The 27,289-nt window shown below is 50.0% G+C and overlaps 3 protein-coding genes and 1 pseudogene across 4 annotated transcripts; 2 read left to right on the top strand and 2 right to left on the bottom strand.

The window, feature by feature from the left end:
• The first annotated feature begins 6,454 nt into the window (after window positions 1-6,454).
• Window positions 6,455-8,792, top strand: LOC101785512 (homeobox-leucine zipper protein HOX13). The gene is made up of 3 exons (XM_004985351.2): window positions 6,455-6,805; window positions 7,434-7,849; window positions 7,960-8,792. The coding sequence occupies exons 1-3, from the start codon at window positions 6,754-6,756 to the stop codon at window positions 8,431-8,433; spliced, it is 942 nt and encodes a 313-aa protein (XP_004985408.1). The 5' UTR covers window positions 6,455-6,753; the 3' UTR covers window positions 8,434-8,792.
• A 6,754-nt stretch (window positions 8,793-15,546) lies between these two features.
• On the top strand, window positions 15,547-16,757 carry LOC101785110. Its single transcript, XM_004985350.3, has one exon. It carries the CDS (start codon window positions 15,870-15,872, stop codon window positions 16,407-16,409), a length of 540 nt encoding a protein of 179 aa, XP_004985407.1. The 5' UTR covers window positions 15,547-15,869; the 3' UTR covers window positions 16,410-16,757.
• A 2,039-nt stretch (window positions 16,758-18,796) lies between these two features.
• LOC101784719 (deoxycytidylate deaminase) lies at window positions 18,797-23,461 on the bottom strand. Of its 2 annotated transcripts, none has more exons than XM_022823502.1 (10): window positions 23,326-23,461; window positions 22,729-23,063; window positions 22,557-22,632; window positions 21,792-21,831; window positions 21,166-21,224; window positions 20,914-21,056; window positions 19,862-19,925; window positions 19,715-19,768; window positions 19,236-19,337; window positions 18,797-19,141 (listed from the first exon to the last, which is right to left on the bottom strand). In XM_022823502.1, exons 2-10 carry the CDS (start codon window positions 22,923-22,925, stop codon window positions 19,085-19,087), a joined length of 792 nt encoding a protein of 263 aa, XP_022679237.1. In that variant the 5' UTR covers window positions 22,926-23,063; window positions 23,326-23,461; the 3' UTR covers window positions 18,797-19,084. The 2 variants fall into 2 exon arrangements, with proteins under 2 accessions (XP_022679237.1, XP_004985406.1); XM_004985349.4 differs by having other exon boundaries at window positions 20,914-20,951.
• A 436-nt stretch (window positions 23,462-23,897) lies between these two features.
• LOC101767610 lies at window positions 23,898-25,418 on the bottom strand (annotated as a pseudogene).
• Window positions 25,419-27,289: the final 1,871 nt, after the last annotated feature.

The raw sequence follows: 27,289 nt of genomic DNA, 5'->3' as shown, positions 1-27,289 counted from the left end.
TAGCTCCAAGCCGATCCAATCTGAGGGACCAGCACGGCGACGCTAAAGTGGAAAGAAAACATGCCGTCCTTGCTCGGTTTCACTGCGTCGTACGCGTCCTTTTACTCCGTCCACGATCGATCCAATTCCCATGACACGTCTGAGCGTCTGGGCCCTGGCGCGGAGGGCGTCCACTGTTGGTGAAAAACGACAGTGCAGTGCAGTACACAACAGTAGAACTCACCCGGAAAGCAAGGGTACAGTAGCGCCTTGACATCTCCTGATTTCCACAGGGCATTATCTTGCTCAAAAGCTGGCACGCGGGCGTTCCAAAATTATAAGTCGTTTTGACTATTTTAAAATCATAGACTTTATTCTACACTTAGAAACCACTGTTGGGTCGTCCTCCAGCAAAAAACACCCACGTTTCTGAAGCAAAGAAGGCAGCGATTCAGGCTAACCATCATACGCGGCCATCCAGTTCAGACTTTTAGCAACGCGCCAACGCTACACACTAGGCGACTGACTGCACACTGGTCGTTTTAGCTGATCTGGGCGGTGATTTTGTCAGAGCCGTCTGAGATGAATCGCGGCTCCAGGGGTTGGTTGGATGACTTTAACGCATGTGAAAAATACGTCCAAAAACTTTACAGGGTACACGCGTACTGTTTGCGCGCATCCGTGCGGCTGCATGCGCCGACGACGCGAACAAGTCGGCATGCCGTACGACGCCCTGCAGCCGGAGAGGCGGAGACAAAAGAAGGCGTGGCCCGGTGGCCGGAACGGAAGCAACCAAGGGTGCACGGGCTCGCGTGTCTTCTCACTCGCATCCCTCCGGAGCCCTGACGACGCCAAACCCGGCTCCGATTCGGCGATTCGCGGCTCCGGCCAAAAAACACTTTCGCGCCCAGGGGCGCCTCTCCTCCCGTGCGTCGTCGCGTGCTGTCGCGTCGAAAGCGACTCGTGCGCAAGCGCTCGCCTCGGCTCGACGCGCTCTACTCTCGTGTGTGCGTGTTCTGCTCTACCCTCTGCTCTGCTTTCCAGCTTGGGGCGGGACGCGGACAACCCCGCCGTGCGCCCGTCTCGATCGCCAGCGCTCCCCGGCCGCCCCCACGCGACAGCCGCCGTTGTTGACGTCTTCGTCGTGGCTCGGCCCGTCCACCCGGCGTCGCGTTCACGGCATCCGGCTGAACACGGTTGCTTTGCTTCATTGCTTGCGCACGGGGGCCACGGACCGAGACTGACACAACCACCGGGCGTCAATGGCCAGGCCCCACGCCGCCACGCCGTGTCGCTGCTCGCTGGCCTCGTCGGCGAAGGGAGCCTCGCCGCGTGGACGAATGGCGATGTAGCTCTTCTGCTCACGGATTGCTGCGCGCACTCACTGCAAGGCGACTGACTGACCGCAGACTCGACTGCTGCTGAGCGATACCGGCTGGCAGTGGTAGAGCACTAGCGGCTGCCGAACAAATGTCCGTGCCGATCGAAAGCTGCACGCGGATCGCACCTGGTTGCATGCCCATGGCGATCGATGCCGTCGCCGATCCAGTGGCACCACCTGTGGAGTCAACAGTTGCTTCCTTGTTGTTACGCGGCGTGTCCGTTGCTGTAGCCTGATAAAGCCGGGAGGCAGGACCAGATTTGACCCGTACAGGGTTTCGCACTGTGCCTCGTCCCTAGCCGAGCCCCCAGCCATCGGATCACCAAACGCAATTACGTTGCACTGGGCTCCAGCATTGAAAAAACCCAACCGATCACGATGGGCACAGCGCGTACGAACATGTTATCTTTGTCAGTTATCGCCACCTCCGAACGACCGAACTGATAAACGCAACCGAGTCCGCTTCCGTCGTCGTCCTGGCTCAGTCAGTTTCAGTTGGTACTTGGTACTGTTACTTGCCAGCCCGTGCAGAGGTACTTCGCCGCCGCCGCGAACCCTTCCGGAGGGCAACTGCCGCGGCGGTTGTTTTGAGCTGCCGTCGATTTTCAAATCAACGAGAGGAGATGCAAGCAGAATTAGAAGGGAGGTGAGAGATCGGAGAGGGGAAATTACTGTTCCTTAATTACCGCACAACCACCACTTTCTATCTCTCCCACCGCGTCTCTCTCTCCTCAGAAATCCTCCCTCCTCTCAAATCCTCTCTCGCCTCTCCTTCAACTCCGGCGATGCAACTAACGCTGGCACGACAACCAAGGATGGAGTCACGGAGGTCCTCGCCGTCTTCCCTGACGCCACGGAAGCAAGATCCGGTCCGGCGCTTGCGTCAACCGGGCGTCGATGGGGACTTGACGCCTCATTCATGGAGGAAAAGGCCTCCTCGGACTTCCCCGTCGTCAGGGAGCCGCCGGCAGACTTCCCCGCCTCCGCGTGACCGGATCTAGACGATGCCGTGGTGGCCGTGGCACAATCCGTGAGGGAGGAGCATCGGCTTCCATGGATCCCGGCGGCAGCGCGTGACGATTCCGCTCGGATCCCGGCGGCGCAAGAAAGTCCTAACGGTGAGCTATTCCACGCTGGAAGATTCCAACATCATGAAGCCCGAGACACCGCCGCCGCCTTTCGACCTTTGGCCGTCCATGTCACCCTCTGTGATGTGTTTCTGTCCTCAACATTGCTCGTTGATGCTTCAGGATGCACACGGGTAAATAAATCTTTTCTTGATTTTTGGTTTTGTCGCTGTAATTTGTAATTCTCTGATGTGTTCATGAACATTCTTGGTGATGCAAGACATTTCTTTGATTTTTGCGGATGAATTTTTAGAATTGGGACTAAACATGCGCGTGCATTTTTTTCCAAAAAAATATGAATTAGAAATTTTAAAGATTTTTTTCTGTAAATTTGTTAATGATGGAAATAATGAAACGATTTTTAGCAATAAAAAAGATTGTTACTTTGTGTTGTGAATTGTTTACGAGGGAAAAACGTGAAATACTTGTGATATAACAAAAGACGTTGGAAGGACCTTGGTACCTACAGTCCTGCACATGCTATTGTTTAAGCGGAAGTACCATGGTTCCTGCTTAGTCTCAAAAGGTAAAATCCATTAACTACTCCACTAACTTAATTTCTGACGCAGCCATACCTCTCTCTTCCGCGCGTCAGCCAGGAGAAGATGCCCTCCCGGGTACATACCCTCCGAATTGCCTCTTCCCGCCGCCGCGCGTTCCCTATCCCTGCGACGGCCATTGCTCCCGGCTCGCCGCCGTGCGCGCGTCGTTCTCGACATCTCGTGAGCCCCAAGCCCCCAAGTTGGTCTTGTCCTATTTGTGGGAACAGAAGCTGCGGCCAGCGCACGGGATCGCAAGGGCCGTCCTTTTCCTCGCGAAGGCTGCCATGAGCATCTCACTTTCCGTCTCCCGCACCCGTCGCCTCATCAGCTTTTTCCCTGACAGGATCGATCCATCGATCGCTCGCTCCTGCCATGCCATGCACACGCCGCGCTTTCCCAAGTTTTGTGCTCCGGGCACACGGAGAGCTCAGGACTGGGAACGGCGGCCTCCGAGTTCAGACTTCACGGTTCACGGAGACGTGGGGGGAGTCGGGGAGAACACGTCGCTGTCCTAGGTACGACGGCACGGCATCTGTGGTCCTCGCGCTAGGGAGTGAGTGAGAGTGTGTTGGCACTTTAGTTGTTTGATATGCACCTATCTATCCATCAATCAATCGGCTGTGCCTACGACTTTTTGGGCCAAAAGAGGTTGCTTCTCCGCCCTGCTTTTCAGAGGTCTAGGAATAGATTCCCAGGCTCCCCCACACTGTGAGGGGCTGGAAGGAAAATGGAGGGAGTGGTTGGGTTTTGTTTGATACTTTGATGGAGTTTGCCTTTTGCTTATGGTATGGTTGAGCAGCTTGTAGTTCTTCTAGCTTCCTAGTTACCTCTGTCGAGTAATAGTAAAGATAGGAGCTCGTAAGTTTGGATGAAGCATCAGTTGCTTTCGAGGTTCGTAAGTTGAAAGCACAAGCCTGATGCTCTCAAATTGTTCAGTGGTTGGTTCAGTGACCCAACAGTTTGTCTCATTGTTCGTGGGATGCTCTGTGTCTCTGAGAGACTGTGACTCAACAGTATCGGCAGTCTCATTTTTATCTTGGAGGGTTTGGCACGGTCATATATCTAAGATTTCCAAATGTTCTTGACGTTTAGATTGTTCTTAGTGCGCAGCGTAGCATCAAGTGATGGACACTGCATCGGTATCTCTTTAAACGACTTACAAGTGCGCACTACATTCAGCAAGTCAAAAGTGCTCATGACTACACAGCACTCGTGACGAAAAGCAGAAACGATCTTCTTGGGTAACGAAAGTTGGCAGGATGGAAACTGGAAAGCACACGGCTAGCTTCCGGAGTTGCGATCTGCAGAGAGTTCTGTCGTGCGTGTCAGCGTGTGGCCCGACATACACGGGCACGATCGTGATCGGCCGATAAAACAATAGCGTTCCTGCAGTTGATGCAGCTAAGCATAGGCTTCTAACTGTCATGATCAGCCGTTTACTGCTCGACACATTCTGACACTCGGGTAAAACCATCACAGGGCAACATCATCGTGATGTCGATCAAACCGGCCGGATCACGTTGTTGACAAACATTACAACGGATCGGATAAGATAAGCACAAAGCCTCGCGTGCACGGCCATGCGTGACAGACGAGGAGAAATGTTGCCCACGGCCAACCGATGCAAGGAGTTGCGTTGTTGGAGTGGACATCGCTGTTCGTCGCGGCGATATTTTTCGCCCTGCCCTGCGAAAGACGAACACGATGCCATCGATCTGGAACGCCGGGAGAGCCCGGATTGGCATTGGCACACGCCGCGGCGCACGGCACGAATATGTGCAGTACTTGCCTAGGCTTTCAAGCTGTGGAGTAGCCTTTAGGCTAGCTCCAACTGCAGCATGCTAGGTAGCCGCACTTTAGGACCTCGCACTCGCACCCTCTCGCCGTCGTCCTACTTTTAATCTGCCCGTGGGGCCCGGGACGGTTCCGAAAGCGCGGTTCTGAGCTGGAAGTGCCGGCTCGGTGGCGGCGTTTCCGCCAGCACAGTGGCTGCCACGTTTCGCCACCAGATTCACCAGGCAACTCTTCTTTGTTTGGTGGTCTCTGAAGGCTGAAGCTGCTGAAGCTGAACATGGCTCCGGTTCCTACAGAACATGCACCGTCGATCGCGGCAAATACTGCAGCGAGAGCCAAGAGGTCGTGTCTTAGATGTCGTGCACATGCTGAAATCTCAATGGAATATTGGTGCTCGCTCCGGACCGTCTGTCGGAAGCTTACTTAACGCGTGTGTGAAGAACCGTTCATCAGTTTCGTGGAAAAGAAACTGGCGTGACGTGGACGTACAGCGCTTAGTTGTAGAATGTAGACTATGGCAGCTTGGGTTCACATCCAACCAAGGGTCAGTATTTTCATATACTGTACTAGCATACTACGTGCCAGTTGGCGTTGCTGACAGCAGCGACTTCCGGCGCGACATTTCTTGCTTGAAAGGGCAACATACCTGGATGAAAAGCAAGTCTTCTTTTGGGATAGAAAAAAGAAATGGGAAGAAAAAGTTGTTTAGTGGGGACAAACTTTAAGTATATTTTGGTTTAATTTGGTTCGGTGTTGCATGTTAACTGAACTACGGCAAGTAACCATGGTTAGACTATTGGGCCATTGTAGATACTTTGTGGCTATGTATTCTGCATGAGAGTGTGAGGTTAGTTCTCTAAACAATAGGTACATCCCTTTAATCTCTCAGCAGTTATGACTTCTTTTTAAAATGTTATTTTCCAATAGAGAAATGTTGATGCTGTCTTGAATTTTGCTGGTAATTGCCCAGGTTCTACATTCCTTTTGTCTTAATTAAAAAACTCTTTGCTCACTATGATTTTTGCATGAAATGGTTGTGTACATTTAATATATGTTTATTGTAGCATAACATTTCTTCATAATTTTGTTGTAGTCTAAAATTTTTCTTAAATAAAACCATTACTATTGCATAAACATAGACACATAAGAGTCGTACACTCGAATTAAAATAAGTTAGTTTTTGCAAATTCATACAGAATTACGTCACATATCCCAAACTATACAACACACAAGCTTTCGCATTTTGGTAAGCAGCAACATTCACCAGCATAAAACCGTTTTCAACGAGGCTGGCCAACTAACTTATCGACACAAAGCATTGTCTTCACCGTTGGGTCTGAGCTATTTCTAGCATGGATGTTGTAAGAATAAAAGATAGTTTTTCTGTTTAATTTTGTATAAGTTGTATAAAAGTTCAACATTTATTATTTTTTAAAGAAGAAGAAGAAGAAGAAGCGGATACCTAATTCAATTCGCGTCTAGTTTTAAGACAGAAGAAGCGGCATTGGCCCCAGCTGGCAATGCCAACACACGGATCCTACAAAAATCTCTGGCACATGACATCGCGACGCTGTCCAACCGGGGTACCCGGCCCGGCGAGCTGCTTGCTTTTATTTATACGAGCCCCATGGCCGCTTGCATCAGTCGTTTGCCCCTGTGGCCTCTCCCCCCCCTCTCACATCCGTCCTGCGCTCCTACTCGCCAGGGAAGAAGAGGAACTCCACCACTTGTTCATCTTTAGAGCACGGCTTACGAAGAGTGTCCGGGCCGTCGCCGCCGACCAACAAAAGGGCCGGAAAGGCCTCCCGGTTGTGCGTGCAGCTCGGCGCCTGCCATCTTGCTTTCCAAGCCTCTGCCCTAGCCCCGTCTCATAATTAGAATCGCCGCCATTTCCAAATCCTTCCCGAGCTGCTGGGAGTGCCAAGCACAAATGAAGAGGCAATCGAAGAGGCCCGCCAGCAGCAATGAATCCACAGAAGCAGGTACAGTACAATTGCTGCCTCACCTCCTCTGTTCTTCTGTACTTCTGGCGCCCGAAATGTCCGTGACAAAATACCATCGTAGTTAGCACTAGTGGAGTAGAAAAGTATGTGCGATTGTGCCTTGTGACATTGCCACATTGGAGCGTTGTTCTGTCTGCATTCCATGTGTTGCATTTGACAAACTTGATGTCACACAAAGCTGCCAAGAGAATGTTCTTTGCAATTTTGGGAATTTGAGCAGGATAGGAGCCATCTTTAGGGGGTGTTTGGGAAACCCCTGTTAAAGTTTAACACCTGTCACATCGGATGTTTGGATGCTAATTAGGAGTACTAAACATAAGCTAATTACAAAACTAATTGCACAGATGGAGTATAATTCGCGAGACGAATCTATTAAGCCTAATTAGTCCATGATTTGACAATGTGGTGCTACAGTAACCATTTGCTAATGATGGATTAATTAGGCTTAATAGATTCGTCTCGCGAATTAGCACAAGGTTCTGCAATTAGTTTTATAATTAGCTCATATTTAGTCCTCCTAATTAGCATCCGAACATCCGATGTGACACTGTTAAAGTTTAGCACCTCATATCCAAACAGCCCCTTAAACGGCAAGCGCGTTTTGCAGGGGAGAAGCTGGCGTTCGCGGAGGACGAGGCCCAGGCCCTAACGGCGCGCAACATGGAGCACGACGACGCCGAGCTCGACGACGTGGACGACGACGAGGACGAGCTAGCCGGCGGCCGCGCGGCGCGGCCGGCGTGCGGGCTGGGCGAGAAGAAGCGGCGCCTGGCGATGGAGCAGGTGCGCGCGCTGGAGCGGTGCTTCGAGACGGACAACAAGCTGGACCCGGACCGCAAGGCCCGCATCGCGCGCGACCTCGGCCTGCAGCCGCGCCAGGTCGCCGTCTGGTTCCAGAACCGCCGCGCACGCTGGAAGACCAAGACGCTCGAGCGCGACTTCGCCGCGCTGCGCGCCCGCCACGACGCCCTCCGTGCCGACTGCGACGCGCTGCGCCGCGACAAGGACGCCCTCGCCGCCGAGGTAATCGCGCACAATTCGCTCTCGCCGCCGGTCCTTCGTCTACTCAAGTGCATCATGTTGTGGTCTGCTTGTCATGTCACTCACTCGTGTCTTCTCGGCGCGGTTCTCAGATACGGGAGCTGAGGCAGAAGCTGTCCAGCAGGCCGGAGACGGCGGTGAAGCTCGAGGAGGCCGTCGCCAATGAGGCCGCAGAGGAGCGCCAGGCGACGGTCGGCGCGGCGGTCTGCAAGGACGGCTCCTCGGACAGCGACTCGAGCGTGGTGTTCAACGACGTTGAGGCGTCGCCGTACTCCGGCGCGGCGTTCGAGCAGCCTGGATTGCTCGGGTTCGGTCCGCCGTTCTTGGACACGTCGGCGGCAACGACGGGCTGCTCGCCTCTCCCCATGTTCGAGACCAAGTGGCAGCAGGGGCCGACGTACCCATACGACTCGTACAAGGCCGGCGGCGGCTATGGCTTCACGGAGGAATGGCTCGCCAGCTCGGACGTGATCGGCAGCGACGGCGCGGTCAGCTTCTTCTCCGAGGAGCACGCCTCCAGCCTCAACTTCGGCTGGTGCGCGAGCGGCACCGAGGCCTGGGAGTGAGCGAGGTTTTGATCCCCACGGTTAGTGTAAAAAGGCAATGTGCTTGTGCATCCATGGAGCTTAGGCTCCGACAAGGCACCTAGTGATCCCAAAGCTAGCGGACATCCAACGCAAGGCGGGAACAAGAGCAGTAGCCAGTAACAATAACGGTGAATTTGAGTCAGGCTAATGGTCTAATGGAGGATGTAAATGTAAAATTGTAAAAAGAGGCTGTACTGCTCCACCGTTGGTCCTTTTGAGGTGTACGACTTGGATGCAACGAATCGGCGATGAGCATACAAGGGGCCAATCGGAAATGATAAGCACAGGCTGCAAATTTATGATATATGATGAAATAAAACACATCTAGAATTAAATGAGTGCTCTCCTTTATTATTTTGAACAATCAGCTAGAGCTACGCTATTTCATTATAGTATAGACATACTAGCATGTACAATACGAATTTCATTGAGAAAAAAAATGAGAGTTTACAAAAGGACACCACCAATGTACCTAAGAACAAAGGGGAATTACATAACATAAAAGATTAAAAAAAATGACCTACAAAACTGACTTCTAAAGAAACAAGCCATTAGGGACCCATACAAAACAACAAGTGTGGGTTGTGTGGCGAAAGTGTTGCTCTAAAGTCTTACGAGGACTTCGATATATGTGTTGTCGTTTTAAAGTCGTACATGGATATGTGTTATCGGTTTAAGTCATACAATAGCTATACAATAGCTTGGATATGTGTTTGATGAACGGATAACCAGTGACGGACCCAAATATCTAAGTGTAAGGGGCTTATTTCCCCTTCTTCTTCCTTCCTCCTCCATTGTCCTTCTCCTCCTCCTTAATTTACGTCGGGTTCCAGCCCTATGGATCGGATCCACCCCTGTGGATAACTATGAATAAAGGTGGTGGTAAATTTGGTTTTGGTGCCGTAAATGGTGAATCAGATTGGTGAGAAGTGAGAACTATCAACTGCGGTACTTAGTTTGTGAAGACAACTTTAAGTGGCTACATGGGGGTTATCGTTCTAGGTGTGACAGATTCAGGAGGTGCTGGCATGACAGCCGATAGGAGGAGGCAAGAAAGGAGGATTGCATGGAGCGATCAATTCTATGCTCGACGACATGGCATCGGCGGGGCATGGATCTATCATATCAAGGGTTGATCTATTGCCATGGGCTTGAACCTTTGATTCTTTGAACGATCTATTGGCTGGTGGCCACCCTTTCGCGAGTGCAAAAACAAAATCCGATATTGTATTTTGATACGCTAGCGCAACGAGAGATTTTGTTAATAGTTAAATGCATAGATTAGTAGACTACTCCCACTTTGTTTATGGAAGGGCATAACAACTTTGGTGCCCTGGAAATGAAGATGACCTGAGAAAACAATCAAGGTTGGCAACCTAAGACTAGTGGTGGCAAAGTTAGTGGAAGATTCATGGCATGTGAGGCAGCTTGGTGCTCGAGAGACTACCGGCTGGCTAACATGGCGGCATGTTCCCCCTCCACCGCACAGAAGACATGTACTACCGTATCCTCTTAGAAATCTTGATAAGAAAACGAAGCGTTGTAAAAGAAAACTAAAACACATTGCTTTGAAAAGAGGGTCGAAAGCGAGATGCCAAAAGGCAAACTTTCTTTAGAATTAGCATACGAGCAATGCAAAGGAGGCTTCGTTGGGGATCGCCAAAACCTAAACACCCTTGAGCGCCGATCACGTAACCCCTTTGACCTCGCAAATTCTACATCAAATATAAAGAGACGCTGAGCCTTTCTAGACTCGCGAGTTTCAAACTGAGAAGTAAAACTCAGTTATCCTCGAACGTCGTTAGTAGGTCTCAAGATTAACCTCGCAAGTTGCGGTCGGCAACAAGTAAAGCGGAACCCCTCTAACCTCGCACACTCTATGGAGGCACCTCTAATAGTTAATCTCGTATCCTTGCATCACCTCTACTCTTGGAAAGACTCGAGGGCAGTGATTAACAACAATGATGGTTAACTCCCACTGGGTTAATCCTCGAGTGTTTGGAGTCGGTTCCGGACACCGAGCTTTTATCTTTTTACTCTTTACTCAGGAATGATGCTCAGAGAAGAACAATGCGAGGTTAACACCTCTCGACAAGACTCAACGAAGCAGGCGTCTCGAGGTTGGGCGTTCATCTCGGATCGCGGATGAAGCCTCGAGGCTGGATAATCAACTTAAAATGAAGATGAAGTCTCGAGGGTAGAGGGTGGAAGGCGTGAGAAACGTGACCACGTAGAAAAGTTCAATTTATACACGTGTTCCTTAATAACCTTCATGTACGGCATATCCTAGGAATATAGTGATTGAGTAAGGACATTTTAGGAATGTAAAGTAGGTCATGGATCGCTATAAAATGGGAGTCCTACCCGTTGTAAAGGGAGATCAATTTTTCCAATTGTGAATATTATTCCCATTATAACTTTAAATCGGTTCGGTGTCTAATTCCTTTGAGACCAACAGACGTAAAGAAAAGATGGTGGTGCTTTATAAACGTTTATAGTAAGCTGGAGAGAATTCCTAATCGCAGGTGTCATTTGCGAGGAGGAAAAGCCCGGCTTTCGCTTAGAAAAGTGTTTGGGTGGTTTTCGTTCGTGTCGACCCATCTTTCTCCCGAAGTCCCAAGTCGCCGATCGGACCCGGAGAAAGTTATGTTATGCCCAAGGTTTGGTACGCGTCCCTGTCGGCTGTAGGGCACAGGCACAAGCATCGCAAATGACAAGGCACCGCCGCGCCGAGCGAGCCAGTCGCAGCAGCAGTAGTGGTGATATTTCATACGGTGAGACGTCATGAAATAAAGAAGAAAGGGACGGGTCGCACACCCGTTGGCCATGTAGGCAGCTTTAGGGGTGTTCGGGTCTTTAGTCCGGACTAAAATTTATAGCATATCGAATATTCGGAAGTTAATTAGGAGGATCAAATATGAGCTAATTATAAAACTAATTATACAGATGGAGTCTAATTCCCGAGATGAATCTATTAAGCCTAATTAATCAATCATTAGTAAATGTTTACTGTAGCACCACATTGTCAAATCATGGATTAATTAAGTTTAATAGATTCGTCTCGCAAATTAGCCTCCATCTATATATTGGCGCCTACTCACGATAGGACCTAGCGCGGTACGCTACTGCGAGTTCATCGTGGAAGCAGTTTCTCTGCATAGTGCAGTTAGGCCACTAACATGTGGGAATGAGTTCACCTGTCAGTGACCCCAAGCTGCAGCTCAGTACTGCAGAGGAGCCCCGCCCTATATTCTTGTGTTAAAGCATCTGCAGCTCAGTACTGCAGAGGAGCCCTGGCCTATATTCTTGTGTTAAAGCATCTCCAACAGTTTTAGTAAAATTGGTGACCTAAATTTTGTTTAGGTACGGGAGAGAGAAGATTTTTAGATATATTTTGTGCTCTTCTCCAACAGCTTTAGTAAAACTGGATACCTATAATTCTCCAAGTGCAACACTGCAAGTGCAATATTTTCCTCAGGGGCTAATTTGCAAAATCTCTTTCTCTTCTCCTTATCCTCTCCCTCCTCATCACCACATCCACAAATTCCCCGCCGCCCTCTCTCTCCTAGCCCGACCGCCGCCCTCTCCTCCTAGCCCCGCCGCCCTCTCTCTCCTACCCCGCCGCCATCCTATGCTCCCAACCATCTGGCGCCCTCTGCACTAAGGCCCCTCCTCCGCCGACGGCACTGCGCTGGGATATCTTGTGGGCGGCGCTGCGCGGGCTATGGCGGGTGGCGCGAGCCGCGGTGGGCAGCGCCACGCGGGGCCAGGGCGGGCGTTGGGCAGCGCCGAGCCAGACCGCAGCCAACGGCTCGACGCGGGCCCATGCAACGGGTGGAGGTGTGCCGGTGTGTGGTCGATCAGCACAGCGGCCGACAGCTCGATGACGGGCGGCGTTGCGTGGGGCCGTGACGGGTCGAGCAGCACGGCGGCGAGTTCTCCGGCAGCCAAATCGACGACTGGCCCCTCGAGCTCACTGTCTAGCACACGACGACGCCACCTGAGTGGTGGAGCCGGCTCCCACGGCAAGGCTCGCCCTCGCCTACACGGGATCTGGCCGGTAGGGGGTAGGTGAGTTCTACACGAGATCTGGCGTCGAAGATGGAGATGGGGGGCGGCGCACAGTGGGTGGAAGTTTCCACCGAGCGCAATTGGAGCTTCCCGGGAGCAGAGCAATCGATGACTTTTTCTAAAAAAGAGCCATCCATGACTTGGATTGGTATATTTGCGTATAGGAGAGAGAAATTTAGATCATAACCTAAAAAATTTAGGGATATCAATCCACATAGCAAATCTGTTGGAGCAGTTTTTTTTAATGGTTTTCAAGTATCCTGACAGTTTTTGGATATAAATTCATTTTACATAAGCTGTTTGCTCAGGTCTCAAATCGTGGCTTCCTCAGCCTTGAAAAACCATGCAAAGATCGAGCAGGGTTCTCACAGATGATAAGCGGATTTGGACGGGGGCATGAACGGCGAACATGTACTTGGAAGTTATCGCGTTCCTCCAACGCAACGATCGGTCGATGTGCTGTCGAAGTCGGAGGTCTTCTTGTGTGTTTGCGTGGAGCGGGACCGCTGAGTTGAAGCTGTCCGGGTGGAAGTCAGCGGAACAGGCTAGCGGATTGACAGAGAATTGAGATGATATCCATGGGAGTTTCTTCATGGACGCCGTCTCTTCCGCTGCTCGCTGCCCTTCCGCCGGGAAGGCCGGACTGCTAGGCGTGCATAGAAGGCCTGTCCGTCGCGCATCTGCGGCACCACGGTTCGGTGGAATAGAGTGCTGCAACTACAACCAGCCAAACACAGACCACATCGGCAGCTGGGTGCGGTTGCAGGACTCCAGGAACTTCGGCAGTTCAGCGAGCGCATCGGAACAAGTCAGGAAGGTCAATTGGCAAATTGCTCGTGAGTTGCAAGACGTGACTTGTTGTCGTCTTTGATGGAGGAGAAAAGAACGCTTCGCTCGTCTCCTTTCCGGTAGCTGGTCGAGTCCGATCACTCTCCGCTAAGCTCCCAATGACCAGTTCACGTCGTCTCGCGTCGGAGACTTTGACCCGTCCGACGGCGACAGCGTCATCATCTTGTTTGGAACGGATGTTGACAACATGACGCGTGATGGGTGACCTGTTTAGGCCCGTTCATGTATTGGCCCATGAGAAGAGCCCGTTTTGGAATGTTTGGTTGCAAGTTGAGGGATTACTTGGCCCAAAATTTGCTGGACTGCCAGCAGGAAAAAAAAACACATGTGTGCAAAAGGATTAGTTAAGGCCCATTTATTTTTTCGAGCCTTGATTTCTTCCTAGATTTTATGGCCCAATCCCCCTAAAAGTCTGAACAAATGCATTTACATGGAAACCCACTTTGCTGTTGTTCCGGCCTGTTGGGTTGCGCGGTGTAGCCTGTGTCGGTATGATAATTCGGCCCCTGTAGAGCCTAGACCCAGTATAATAGACACACACCATTACACAGGCCTGTATCATTTTTTTTGTTTGTTGATAATCCAGGCAGTATGGTTTGTTTTTCACTTTTTCTTGGCGACAAGTGCAGAGGCAGAGGATGACAAATACAGCATCCAATCGGCGATCGCTACAATACGTGCACCCCGGCGGACGGCAGTCCGACGACCAACGGAACGGAAACAACCCGGCACGACTTGCGCCGGCCGGGGCATATATGCTCGCTGCCTCGCTCAGCACGCGCAGCCTCGATCCTGTCTTCCTTCAAACAAACATGAATGCACGTCAACTCGAACAGAGTTGGGAGGCAACTGACTGGCCGACCAAGTCAACGGCGCAATTCCTTCCTCCCCGGACGGCACGGTAACAGTAACACCGGCCAGCGTCCAGCTGCTAGCACAGCAACAAATGAATGAAAACCCCGGTGGAGACCGGCTCGTACCTTGCACACGTCCCGATCGCGTGCCCCATCCCGACCGCACGCGTCCCTGTCCCTGCCTACCAAATATCCAGCCGACGCGAGACCACCAGACACGGCGCGGCTTCTTGCTGCTCGCACACGCTAGGCCCCGGTTGTCTGGTGTCTGAACCCACGCTGAACACGGGCAACGACCAAACTCCCCACCATCCGACGCCGCCCGCCGGAGCGCGAGCCACACGCGCGGCTGACCGGTCAAGTCCACCCCCGGGCGAGTGACGCCGACGGCGACGGCTACTCGTCTCGTCGATTCCTGTCATCTACTCATCTCCTCCTCCTACGGGAGGAGGCCGTGTGGAATTGGAAATGGAATGGTCCGAATGGATCCCCGCACCGCACGCGGTTGTGCTCGCGCCTCGCGGCGGGCCATGGCGGCCACACTGTCTCCCACGAGCTCCCGGCCGGCCATATCTTTTCCTCCTTTCGAGCCTTCTTTTTTTTGTTTGTTTTTTTCCTTTTCCGATGTGTTTGTAGAATAAAAGGTGGGAGGAGGAGGAGGAGGTCGCGAATACCAAATCCCACTGGGGGAAGACGTGCGATTAAAGGAAGCCCGGTGCTTCTTTTGACCGCCCCTGCGCTGCGTGCGTGGCCCGCGCTTATCCCTCGAGCTGCTTGTCCGTGCCTCCCATCCTTTTGCGTCAGCAGCGCGAGTGCTGGAATCGTTTCGTTGCTGCGGACGTGTGTGGTGACCGATCGCCGGATCGGAGTGAGGGAATGGCCGGAGAGACGATACTGATGGGTGATAGTCGTCATGGCGGATGACCGATTCTTCGCGCTCCAACAGCCGATGCGAACGGACTTCAGCTGTTTATTTCAGCAGTGCCAGTCGTTAGGTTTTCATCCGTCTATTCTGTAATGAAGCCCTTTTCTAATAATTGAACAAATTCCTTCTAGAATGGCACATGCTGGTGATTGCTGGAATGATAAAAAAAAAATGTAATCTTCTCAAGGGTGGGTCAAAAAATTGATGAAACTGGTGTTAACTCGGTGGCATAACAAAAGGACAAAAACTAGTGGCATGCTCCTTTGTTCGCGACAAATGTGAACACGTGTTTTTACACATCAGCCATCCAGATAACAGGCACTTGTTTGGCCTTGCTCGCTCTTTCGTATAGGGACCCCTGAGCCCTTCATTTCGCGGAAAAGTGGAAAGGCTCCGAAGGAACACAAACGCGGCTTCAAAGCGGAAACAGAACGGAGCTGCGAGCCTGCGATATATCAGCTCGCTCAATGCGGCAGCCCCCGCCCTTTTTCCAACAACCTTCCCCTTCCCCCACCGGCCCACCCCTTCCTCAACGGACTCCACGACTTCATCTCCTCTTCCTCTTCCCCGCGCGCGGCCTCCCCGTGCAACCACCCCGCGCCACGCCCGTCGCCAGCCACGAACGGCGTAAACCCTAGGCTCCCAGCGCAGGGCGCAACACAACCAGCGCCGAGGCAACAGAGGCAGCAGCAGCTAGCGGAAAGAAGGTTTCGACCATGCGGCGGTCGGAGTGGGAGGACCGGTGCAAGCGGCACCCGGAGCACCGGGTGTCCAAGGGCGTCTGCCCCTACTGCCTCCGCGACCGCCTCGCGCACCTCTCGGCCTCCTCGTCCGCGACCACCACCACGCGCGCCTCCTCCTCCTCGGCGACCACTTCCCCGTACTCCTCCGGCGGCGGCTGCTCCCCGCCGCCGCACCACGCCGCGCTCTCGGCCGACGTCAGCTCGGTCCACGTCGTCGGCGGCGCGGCCTCCGACGGCGCCTCCTTCGTCAACGTCGCCGCCTTCTCGCAGCCGCTGATGCCAACAGCTGCCAGGAAGCAGGCCGCAGGGAGGCAAGAATCGGCGAAGGGGAGTAATAATAAGGGGGAGGTGAAGACGAAGAAGAAAAGCGGCAAGAAGAAGAAGATCGGCAGGTTCCTGTCGAGGCTCGTCGGGGCGGAGAAGCGGCGGCAGCCCGGCGACGGCGACGGCGGCGAGCTCTTCCACTCCAAGACCATGAAGGAGAAGACGGCGTCCAAGTGGGTATTCTTCTGAAATTCATTCTCTCGTCAGACAACGACACCATGCACGCACGCTTGGGCCGGTTTCATCGATCCATCGGCTCTTCATCGCTAGCTAGCTCCTTCGATCACTCCCCGGTACATATTTTTTTCAAGTACTTTTTGTGCTTGATCTGGAGTTTTTGCATGGTTTCATAATTGGGTTGTGTACAAGAGATTATTAAGCCAAAATTATTGATCATTTTGTACTGTTTGGGGAAATTGTGTATGCTTAATTTGTAAAATTGGAAGAAGAAAAATAACAACGAGTTATGTTCCAGTATCCAGTAGTGCTTGATTTGTATAGTTGGTGTCCTGAGAAATTTTTTGGATTGGCAAAGGATCAAACCGATTTTCATTTTCTAGAAACAGCTAGCGAATTATCTGAAAACTTAATGTTCTTTTAGATGATTAAGTTGCGTATAAATCTTTTTCTCCATTTGAATACTTCATTCATGTACTGAATGTCCGACGACTTATGTATATATGAAAACTATTTATGGAGTAGGCAAAGTCGACGAAAGAAATGGACAGCGGATGGTTGCAGTAATGCTCAGTTGGCCACAAGCCAATTTTCCTTTGTGACTGCTACATACTGTAGTTCCTTTTTCCTTTTCAAAATGAGGTATTCCAAGGTTGCATCTTCTAGGACTGCGATTTGTGCTCCTTTTCATTTGTTGTTTTGCTCCTCCTAGCGTCCTGAATCCTCTGCCTGTCCCTTTTGCTTTTTTGATCTCTTTTGCCGGTGTTATATCGTTCTGATGTGATGCTGGCTTGTCCTGATCCCAAATTGTTTGCACCTGGCCCGACTCTGTCTGCCCATCCCGCTTGGTTGGGCAGTGTAGCTCACCAAATCAGCTGTTGTTGCCGCTGGGGAGGTAACTGATTTTCTTGTTCTAGGATCGAGCACATTCTTCCCATCGTTATACGTGGTTTTGAGACGAGAGCCTAATCTTGGAACGAGAAGTCACCACATGCGCGGGCAAATCTCAAAGGCAATCATGTCGCGGTAAAGTGTAGAAGGAGCTGGTGATCGAGGCTCCGAAGATGATAGCTTTTGCCGCCACATTGCTAGCCCCACTGCACCTCGATTAGTTTGTAGTTGTACTCGCTGTGATCAAGAGGGAAAATGACGCTGTGGACATCATCTTATGACCATGATATGACTTTGACCACACTTGTGTTGGTAAAAAAATCTAACTAGCTAGATTTTCATATGACGATTTGAATAAACTCTACGTATCCGTGCTTGTCAACATTCCTCTCCAAAACGTCATAGTTTTTGAAAGGCAGAATAAACAATTAATTAGTTTTATTTTAAATTATTAGGGTTGCCAGGCATATAAAAGTCATATAATTTTGAACGGCAGAACAAATAATTGGTTAGGGGTATTGAATAATTAGGGCTGACAGGCATGTAAAGCAACCTTTATCATTGTTGTCTGCGTAAGCGGGTAGCAAAGGTGCCTCGATATATTTTGTCAACTGTTTGTATTTTTAAAAAAAGTTAAGTTACAAACTCTGGAAAAAAAATTAGGTGTTGCTTCGAAAATTGTCATAGCGGGTTTATTTAGTGAAATAGGTAGGTTGCTTGTCCAAAATTAACAGCTTGTATGCATCTAAGTGACTAATTAAGCCATAGGTTAATGAAGCGGAGCTCATCCAAATCAGAGTTTCAGGAAGAAGGTTTGTGCTCGTGCAGCTCCTAAGATAACCAAGTCAGAGTTTGATGAGCAAATTGATCACATACGCAACCCTGCATCCACGACGAAACCAGGAGGAATATTCATACAAGCGTGCATGACCGAAACAACACCTACATAAACTCGGTCAAGGAAACTATAAGAATCTGTGGCGAGGGAAATGCTAGCCCTTCGTGCAAGCCTCTAAAATACGGGTGCAGAAAACAAAAACTGAGTTGACCGTACTCTGTATCTGACCGGCCGGACTGATTACACTTGATTGCATGAGCTATGCAGATATACAATAAACTAGCACTGGGCAACCGTCGCGGCCAGCTCGATCGTTCGTACACGGACGCTGGAAGTTGGAAACTGCAATGCAGTGAGCTAGCAATGGCCGGCTCAGACACCTGAAACCGGGACGGGTCATCACCGGTGTACCGGATGCCGACTTGGGAACGACCTGACAAGCGATTCCTTCAGTTGACGTGGAAAGCCGGGCAGACACCAAGACCAGTGGTACCATGGCAGGTGGTGGCTGGCGGGTCAGTTCGTCGACTCCCGTCCCTGGCCTAAGCGCTGTGCAGGAGCTAGAATAGACCCAAGCGCTCTGCAGGAAGCCAGGAACTAGAAATGGCTTCACGAACATGTCATATATCATCGTGCAACGACTAGAATTGATTAAGAGGATCAAGCCATAGGACACCGCAACAGCCACACCACAAATAATTAGGAGTATCCGATATCAGAAGTTTTTTTTTTTGAAGCGGCTTCCGATATCAGAAGTTAGTTTGAAATGCCTATACAATTACCGGTACGAATTCAACCTTATGATTTTTCAGAAGTTACAACAGCTCCCTGAAGGGCAAGGGAGTGATCCGACCTGCATGCCAGCTGAGAGGCTGTCAGGGTCACTTGTCACCAGTGACACGATCAACAGATATCTTGCGCCATTTATTCATCATTTATTCGTTCACTAGTACCAGCCTCATGGCTCCTGAAACTTGATCGGTATATGTGCCATCTGCGGCTGATGCTTTCTAACCTGCACAGTGCAGAAGGTGCATAAGAAAGTGTTTAGGCTTTCTAATCCATGCCAACATCAGGTACTACGACTCAAAATGGGCAGGTTTGAGGACCTTGACACCAGCCATCGATAACAACTTGTGAGAGGCGACATAAACATGAGCTGAGTTGTCAATCCTTTTCTCGACGAAGTAGATGACCTCAGATACGCCTGACTGTAACAAAGATCATGATGATGTTAGAACCCGAGGAATAAGTATTAAATTACACAAAGAAAGTTAATTTTTGTTCCTTTTTAGACCTCTAATGAAGGAGGCTGAATGGGGAATTGAACATACCATGTGTATGCCAAACTACTAAATCATTTTGTTGAACTACAGTGTTTATGCAACCTCGCTTAAATTGAGGAAAAACAACAGGGGGAGCTTGCAGTGGTCCTTAAGTTTCTTAAATTGAACAGCCAAGCTATAATAGGGTACGTTCTTAATATTTCAGTTTACTATGCAAAGACAGCATGCATAGTACGAAACTTGCAGATACAATCTTACAAACAAAATGAGTCTTGAACATATTTGCCTACAAAGGTACAAACCTGAATGATAATCTTGGCACATTCATTGCATGGGAACATGGTGACGTATAATTTCTGCAAGAGAAAGGAAACACATAAGAAACTGTAAAGCTTCTATAGAAGTTGTATGAAATGTGTTACTGATATTGGAGACTTGAAGGACCAAACCTGTCCAGCTGCTGAAGCATGATTTGTATTTAGAATTGCGTTAACTTCAGCATGAACAACATAGCTGCCAGGTTAGAAGAAAATATATACATAATTCGTTAGAATTTAGCATATAGCAAAGCTACTGGAAACTCCTTTTGAGTATGAAAATTTGTCTCCCTCATAATGAGAATTAAGCAACATAAAATCCATGACTTGTACCACAGGATTGTGCAACAAAGCCAGATTAGCTATAGAGAATCAATCAATACAGAATGATCTCACAACTTTTAAAGCAACAAAACTGAGGTCGGAACTGATAAAGTGGAAACAAGCAAGCACATGTTCGTGGATAGCAACTCAGTCAAAAATTAGCAACTAAGTATGACAATTTTTAGTTTGTAAACAGCAAAGCAACTATATTGTTTCTGGCTACTGCCTGGCAAGTGCATATACAAAATCCCATCCAAGATGCACGGCTTCGGAGGAGCTTAAGCCATCCTCACCGTGTTATTGTTGTTTTATGACTCGCTTCATCAACCATTTATTGCGCATTGCTCACTTTAAAATTATCCAAGTATACATTTACACTTAAGACTTCAGCTACCTCATCAAATATTCAAATCAGATTTGAGGCAAGTAACTTTTATACACTTACTATCAAGATCAATGAAAATAGTTTGGTTAAAATCACAAGTTAATAAGTACTCACGATATAAAATATAGGTCATTTAGGACATCGACACAGTCTACCGGGTGAAGCTTTGAACAATATCTCTATGAAAATATAATGTTTCCATGGTAATTAAATATATTGAAAGTACTTTTCATGGTGAATCTAGTAACATATATCTTATATTGTCAATCATTAGAAAACATATTGATGATCAAAGTTAAAAAAATGATCAGGAATCCCAAACGACCTATATTTTGAACTAGAGGGAGTAAATTTAAATTGTTTTGTCCATACTAAGTACAGTATCCCTATAAGTATAGAAAATACTGCTGTGCATCAATGAAAGCAATAAAAATAGCAACGAGATTAGGAATGATGAGAGAAATTCATTACTTACGGATATTTTGTCTCTAATGGATCTCCATTTGCAGATTTCTGAAATAGAAAAATAATTGGCAAAATAGTATTGCTTTCTTCATCATACGTAAAGGATGTGATTTCCTTAAAGTGGGAGAGTGAATCTGTGAATGCCTTCTGAAACTGGCATGTGGTATTTGACTAGATTATGAAGTAATCTTCTATCTCTTGCTATTCGATGGACCCAAGCTGCTACTAGATTCAAAATAGAACCTCAGATGAGAAAATGTACCTTTGCCCAAGGAAGCTTGTCATCAGAACAACCTCTTGGGAAGCCATTGTAGCCAATTCCTGGTTAGAAAACAGCTGAGTTACATTATCAAAGACTATATGCAGCTTTGAAGAAGTTGGTCGTGACAATTATATTCATCACAAATCCACAATAGGTCCATCACAGAAATTACAGCAATCAGCAGACAGAACAAGTCTATGTAGAGCTAAGCTGCATATTGTCATAACTCATAAGACAAGATAGGCTTTACCAATACTGCAGTAAACATACCACAGTCCAAAAATGCACCCAGCAATTGGAATAGCAAAACTGGGATGAATTTCGAAAGTATGGCTAGACAGCTAAAGACAGAAAATATATAGTGTGGTTGGTGAATATCCAACATGAAGGTAGCACAGGAATAAACATTGACACTTGAGCAATTCTCAAAGCACATGATGGTACCAGTACACCGTGCACTCTCGTGGTCAAATTAATGCATAACCAAATGCATAATATCAAGAAATTGAGGATGTGCTTTTACACGGTTATCATAGATTATGGAGAAGACACACATACTCAGTACAGTCTATATAAAAAATTGGTTTGTCAACTGTATACAACTCATTATGCAGCTTCATCCTCACCTAGGATTATTCCCTCTTGGCTAACCAAGCATGCTCCAACCTGAGTGAAATGGATGGCATATAAATCCATTCGTAATTTATAATGACATAGGTAAAGAAACAAAAAATTACATTACATGCTATACTAAGACAAATATATTTCATGTATACACAAAGGATGCCTTTTTTCTAACAAGACAAAGGATGTCAAAACAAGGATCTTTTTTTAAAAGAAAAAACAAGCATCTTTCCCCTCTTGCATGTATGACAAATTGAGCACAAAGTGACAAATTTTAACATTGAGGCCATAAAAAGAGCGATAAATTTATTTTGATATTGTCACATAAAGTACACATGATGTCTATCACTGTGCTTTCTTGTTATAAAATTTGAAGCACTTTAAAGGCTTTCAGCTTGGAAAGATTTATTGAATTGCTCATTACACAGATTTAAAGTTTCACGATAAAATAGAAAAAATGTCATTGCTAAATCTGGTATTTTATTAATCATCTTGAGGTTTAAAGGATCAAAAGAGCATCATTCAATCAGAATTCAGAAGTATAAAGAGGCTTTGTCAGTACAGTGTGACTAAAATCGCAGGTCAACAGAATTTGACCATTTGATCATGTATCAACAAGCATTCTGTCATAATCCTACCCGCATTACCTGTTGCCTGTGCATGTTCCAGCTTCAATAAGGAATTTGCACAAACAGCTTTTTGACGCTAATGCACATCCAGCACAAGTGTTCACATTTCCTTTAAGCCCAAGCACAAATGTACTTTACCTGCCGATTAGGATCCTTGGACCGCTCAGCCGAAAGGAAGGCGATCGCCATGAAGTAATCGTCCCAGGAGATATACCTGCAAAAACAAGCGCCACGAGTCTCACAGAGGATACTTATGACGAGCTGAACTCAGCTACAGACCACCAAAGAGGGCAGGACAACGAGGACGAACCCTTCCCTCTTGGTGGGATCGAAGGGCGACTGCTTAGGCGGTCGCTGGGCGGCAGATCCGTTGGTGGCGAGGGACAGGTTCTGGGGCCTGACGGAGGATGTCGTGCAGGAAGACATGAAGCGCAGTGCCGCGGCGGCGGCAGCGGCGCCAGCCGCAGCTGAGAGAGAGGCTATGACTAGGTCCCTCGTCGAGGCCATCGCGCTCGGGCGGTGGGGAAGGGGCGCACCGGAGGCGCCGAGTGGGTGCGGTGGCGGCACTGGCTGGATCTGGAGCTGGAGGCTGGGTTGGGGACGACTAAGCGCGGGAAACTTTGGGGCTCCTTTTGCCTTCCTCTCCTGTTCCCGCCCAAAAGAATATCATGAATCACACGTCCGATTTTTTTAAGACAAAATTTGCGGGTGAAGTCTTTTAAATAAACTTTGCGGTTGACTACCCTTCCATTCTGAAATTAGCCAATGGCACACTCAATTCTGGTTTGGGTAAAATTGCAGAAACTCCCATAGCTAAAATTGCTACACCCGCAGAATATACAACACAAATTGTTGAAAGCCTACACTAAATCAAGGACGAAAAATGAGAAGAAGAAAGTCATATTACCCTGAATCTGCGAGCACCTCGATGGGGTCGCAGTTGAAGGGCTGGAGCCGGGAGCCCAATCCTCGGTTCGTCGGGGCACCGCCCCCACCGAATTTGTCCTCGACGGGCCGGAGGCGAGCCGCCGCGTCGGTCAGAAGCTCAGAGCGGATCCGAGCGGGTCGCGTCTGGAGAAGCAGGGCGTCGGTGGTGGCTCGCCTCCCGGGGGCGCGCGTCGGGCGGGGGAGCAGAGCGGCGCTTTGCAGCCCAAGCTGGCGGGGGAGGCGTCGCCAGCGGCGAGAAAGATGTGGTGCGCCGACGATGGCACGAACTCTAATTACCAGCCGGCGGCGGCGCACCGAGCGAGCGAAAGGGGCGAGCGAGACGAGAGGCGAGCAGTCAGTCGGGGAAGCGCGGGGAGGAAAAAGGAAGCGCGCCGTTTTGGGGACGGGCCTCTTCTCTAACTTTGAGTCACAGTCAGGTGGGCCTAAACGCGACTGGGCCCATTTGAGGGCCCGTTGGGCCGCAGAAGCTGCGCACAAAGGGCCTTGTATATGATCACATTCTCGACAGTTTACACGGTAATCGAAGTATACACTGTATATTTCGAGATGTCACATGTACACAGTTACTGTACGTAATAATATACACCAAACAGAGTCCAAGAGCACATTTGTATCCCAGCTTCTGGCTATTTGTTCGTGAAGCTCTTCCACCGGAACAAGCTGCCGACCTTGCGCAGGACCACCCGCCGCCGCCCGGGCAACCTCGGCATGCCTGAGAACACGCCCAGATCGCCTTTCTGGTCGTCCATGGAGCCGAAGATGTCGTACGCCGACCCCTCGAAGGTCTCCGACATGCGCCGCGGCCGCGTGATCCCGGCCGGCGGCATTATCTTCGAGTCCGACGGGTACTTCTCCAGCCCCGGCGGCCCTACCCTTATCGCACGCGGCGACGGGCTTTCCTCCGCGTCCGGCTTCCCCGCCGCGGCGGCTGCGGCTGCGGCGGTAGGGCTCGCCGACGTGGCCAAGAGCATGCTCTGCAGCTCCTTGACGCTGTCGCGCGCCGCGGCCTCGCTCATGCGGAGGCACTCGAGCTCCTGCTTGGTGCGCTTGACGGCGGTGTCCTTGTCGCCGAGCATGGTCCTGAGCAGCGCGTTCTCGGCCCTCGCCTCCTCCAGCGCTTCCTTGGCCACCTTGGTGTCCCTGACGGCCTGCTTCAGGATGTCCCGGAGCTTGGCGACCTCGCCCCGCCACGACCGCTGCGACTCGAGGAGCCGCGCGTTCTCGCGCCGGGACTCGGCGAGCTCGGCCTCCGTCGACTTCATGCACGCCGTGAACCCGGCCTCCTTGCCCCGCCACGCCGCGAACGACTCCTCGGCCTCGGCGCGGAGCCGCGCCACCTCGTCGGACAGCGCCCGGAGCCTCTCGTCCTTGCGCTTCGCCGACATGTGCAGACGGTCGGACTCCAGCCGGCCCATCTCCGCCTCGTGCTGTGCGCGCGCCAGCTGCTGCCTCGCCGTGTGCAGCTCCGCGTTCACCTCCTTGAGCGCCATCACGAACTCCTCCATCGCCTTCTTGCTCTTCTCCTCCGCCGCCAGCGCCACCCGGAGCTCGCCGTGAACCCTCTGCAGGTCGCGGTCGTGCCGGCTCCGTGGCGTCGAGACGGGGGTCCTGGGAGTGGCGGACTCCAGCCGCCTGACGGCCTCCCGTTGCGACGCGATCTCGAGCTTGGCTTCCTCGAGCGAGATCTTGGTGAGCTCGAGCTGCTTCGACTGCAGCGCCAGCGAGTCGAGCATCCGCTTCTCGGATTCCCGCGACGCCCTGAGCTCGGCCTCGAGCGCCTCTATCGTGGTGCGGTCGTTGGCCGAGGCCAGCGACTTCCACTCGTCGGTAACCTCCAGGACGCGGTGCGCGCGGTCCCGCTCGTCGCGCACCTTGCGTAGCTCGCCACGGAGCTGGACGACCTGCTGCATCTCCATGTCCGGCCGGATTTGCTGCATCTCGCTGCCGCCGGATCAAACGGCTTGGTCGTGAAATGCTAGCTGCACGGCGACCGGACCGGAATCCTGGACCCTGGAGGCTCGGCGATTGGAAATGCGCTAAAATTTGAGGCATGCGGGGGAAGCAGAGGATAAAAGGGGGGACGTCGCATGCATGGATCTGCAGGTTTTGCGAAATGTGTGGTCTGGAATGGCCGAATGAGAGTCTAAACTTGGAGGGAACGACGAGTTTACCTGAAATTCTGAATTGGTGGTTCCTGCTACATTTTGGACATAGGCACTACTACTATATTTGGAGTAAATGAGGTTCGTGTGTGCCTTTGTGAGCATTGTGGCACGATGATTTGGTGACTATTTAGTTTGTTTCTCACCATTTGACTTAAAAATAATTCAGTGATGTGCTGTCAGTGTTCTTTCGCTATGGAGAGTAGTAAACAGGAAAGCATTAGTTAGCTTCCACTTAGTTTCCTCAAGAATTTTAACTTTTTTAAGATATAAGTTCTGAAAGCAGTAGAAAGAAAATATGGCACTGATGAGCAATCATGTTTTACAGAAGGACATGCAGTGATGCAGGTAAAGATTTGAAGACGACACACACAATACACAAGATTTATTTTGGTTGCTGCAAACCAATTATTTCCACTGAAACGAGGAGCGAGTGTTGGGGGTGCACCTTAGGAGGTCTAAGGCTAGGGATCCTCTTTGTGTAAAAGAGGTCTGAAATGGGGTCTAAGCACTGGTTTGTGAGGGTTAGAGACTCAATTGTAACATCCAGGGATCTTTTAGTACATGTAATATTCGACCCCACCAATGGAATTAATATAAATAGCCACCTCCTCCTCCATATAAATAGAGCCTTAGGGCTTGGAGGAGAGGATTTTTGATCATTTATTCATTTGGTTCGCTTGTTCACTTGTTTTCTACCTTCTCCCTCTCCCTATTATCTATTCAGGATTCCTAATCCTAACAGTAACGCCCACCATAGTTTCGCATGAAATAAAATTCACGATAGGAAAAAGAGATTACAAGCAATCGAAGGTTTCTATTCAATTGCAAAAGCCCAAAATGCTTAGCTGAGCACCCTTGGGTTAAAAAAAAAGAGTAGAAAAGTAAAGGAATAGACGTCGACTAAAAGCGATTACCATACAGCGAAGCTGGCAGCCCAGGCAAGGAACATGACTTTAAGCTTGTTGCCGACGTAAAAAAAGTCAACTGTCGAGGGGCTATGGCTACTGAAATAACGAGGGTCATAGTTCATTTCTTCGAATAAAATACTTTAATCTTGTTACCTTCGATGTCTTTCATTTGACTTTGTAGAAGTAAAAATCGATTGACACCTTGTTTTTTGACGGTTTGTGTTTTACTACACGAGGTTCGTCTCGGAAACGTTGAGCACGTTGGTGCATCTAAATCAAGATGGGTGCGGAGCTACACGCACCCTCTAACGATGTCCATCACCTCGTTCCTAGGTGCAAGAACCCTCGCAGCAACCAGCGCCGACCTGCAGCAAGCTCCACCGTACCCTCGCGGCAAGCGCCGACATCCGCGGCAAGCTCGACCCTCGTGGAAACAATCCTCGCGGCAAGCCGGTCTCGAGGAGGAAAGCCGCATTCTAGTTTTAGCGACTTAGCAACTCAACAGCAACCTCGTTACAGTCAGTCCTGCATGCATGCGAGGTTGCCAGGCACAAGGCAGAACGAGGGTGCAGACCATCGATCCAAGCCGCACTCGTCACTGTACGCTGCATGCAACTTAAAACTATTATACCCAAGCTAGGCATGACACGAGGATGCAGTGCAAAGCCACCTCCGATCGACTCAACCAAGCGATCAAAGCTCCACGTTATCTCCACGTCATCTACACCGCCGCATATAACCTCCGATCATCAAGTCGATCAAAGCTGTCAGAGATCAAGAGCCCTGCATTCCAACACCCTCAGATGGCCAAAAGCGAAGCATCGAAGCTGCCGAACACCACAAAATGGCA

The sequence above is a fragment of the Setaria italica genome, chromosome IX (genome assembly GCF_000263155.2).
Source record: "Setaria italica strain Yugu1 chromosome IX, Setaria_italica_v2.0, whole genome shotgun sequence".
NCBI lineage: Eukaryota > Viridiplantae > Streptophyta > Magnoliopsida > Poales > Poaceae > Setaria > Setaria italica.
This window is presented reverse-complemented; position numbering and strand designations above follow the sequence as displayed.

What these genes read in the sequence shown, in the direction of transcription:
- LOC101785512 (XM_004985351.2), top strand. Translation starts at nt 6,754, where the DNA reads ATGAAGAGGCAATCGAAGAGGCCCGCCAGCAGCAATGAATCCACAGAA. An exon ending in CAATGAATCCACAGAAGCAG is followed by an intron (nt 6,806 to 7,433) that starts GTACAGTACAAT and finishes CGCGTTTTGCAG; the next exon opens with GGGAGAAGCTGGCGTTCGCG. An exon ending in AGGACGCCCTCGCCGCCGAG is followed by an intron (nt 7,850 to 7,959) that starts GTAATCGCGCAC and finishes CGCGGTTCTCAG; the next exon opens with ATACGGGAGCTGAGGCAGAA.
- LOC101784719 (XM_022823502.1), bottom strand. Translation starts at nt 22,925, where the DNA reads ATGGCCTCGACGAGGGACCTAGTCATAGCCTCTCTCTCAGCTGCGGCT. An exon ending in GATCCCACCAAGAGGGAAGG is followed by an intron (nt 22,633 to 22,728) that starts GTTCGTCCTCGT and finishes TTGTTTTTGCAG; the next exon opens with GTATATCTCCTGGGACGATT. An exon ending in CCAAGGATCCTAATCGGCAG is followed by an intron (nt 21,832 to 22,556) that starts GTAAAGTACATT and finishes CATTTCACTCAG; the next exon opens with GTTGGAGCATGCTTGGTTAG.
- LOC101785110 (XM_004985350.3), top strand. Translation starts at nt 15,870, where the DNA reads ATGCGGCGGTCGGAGTGGGAGGACCGGTGCAAGCGGCACCCGGAGCAC.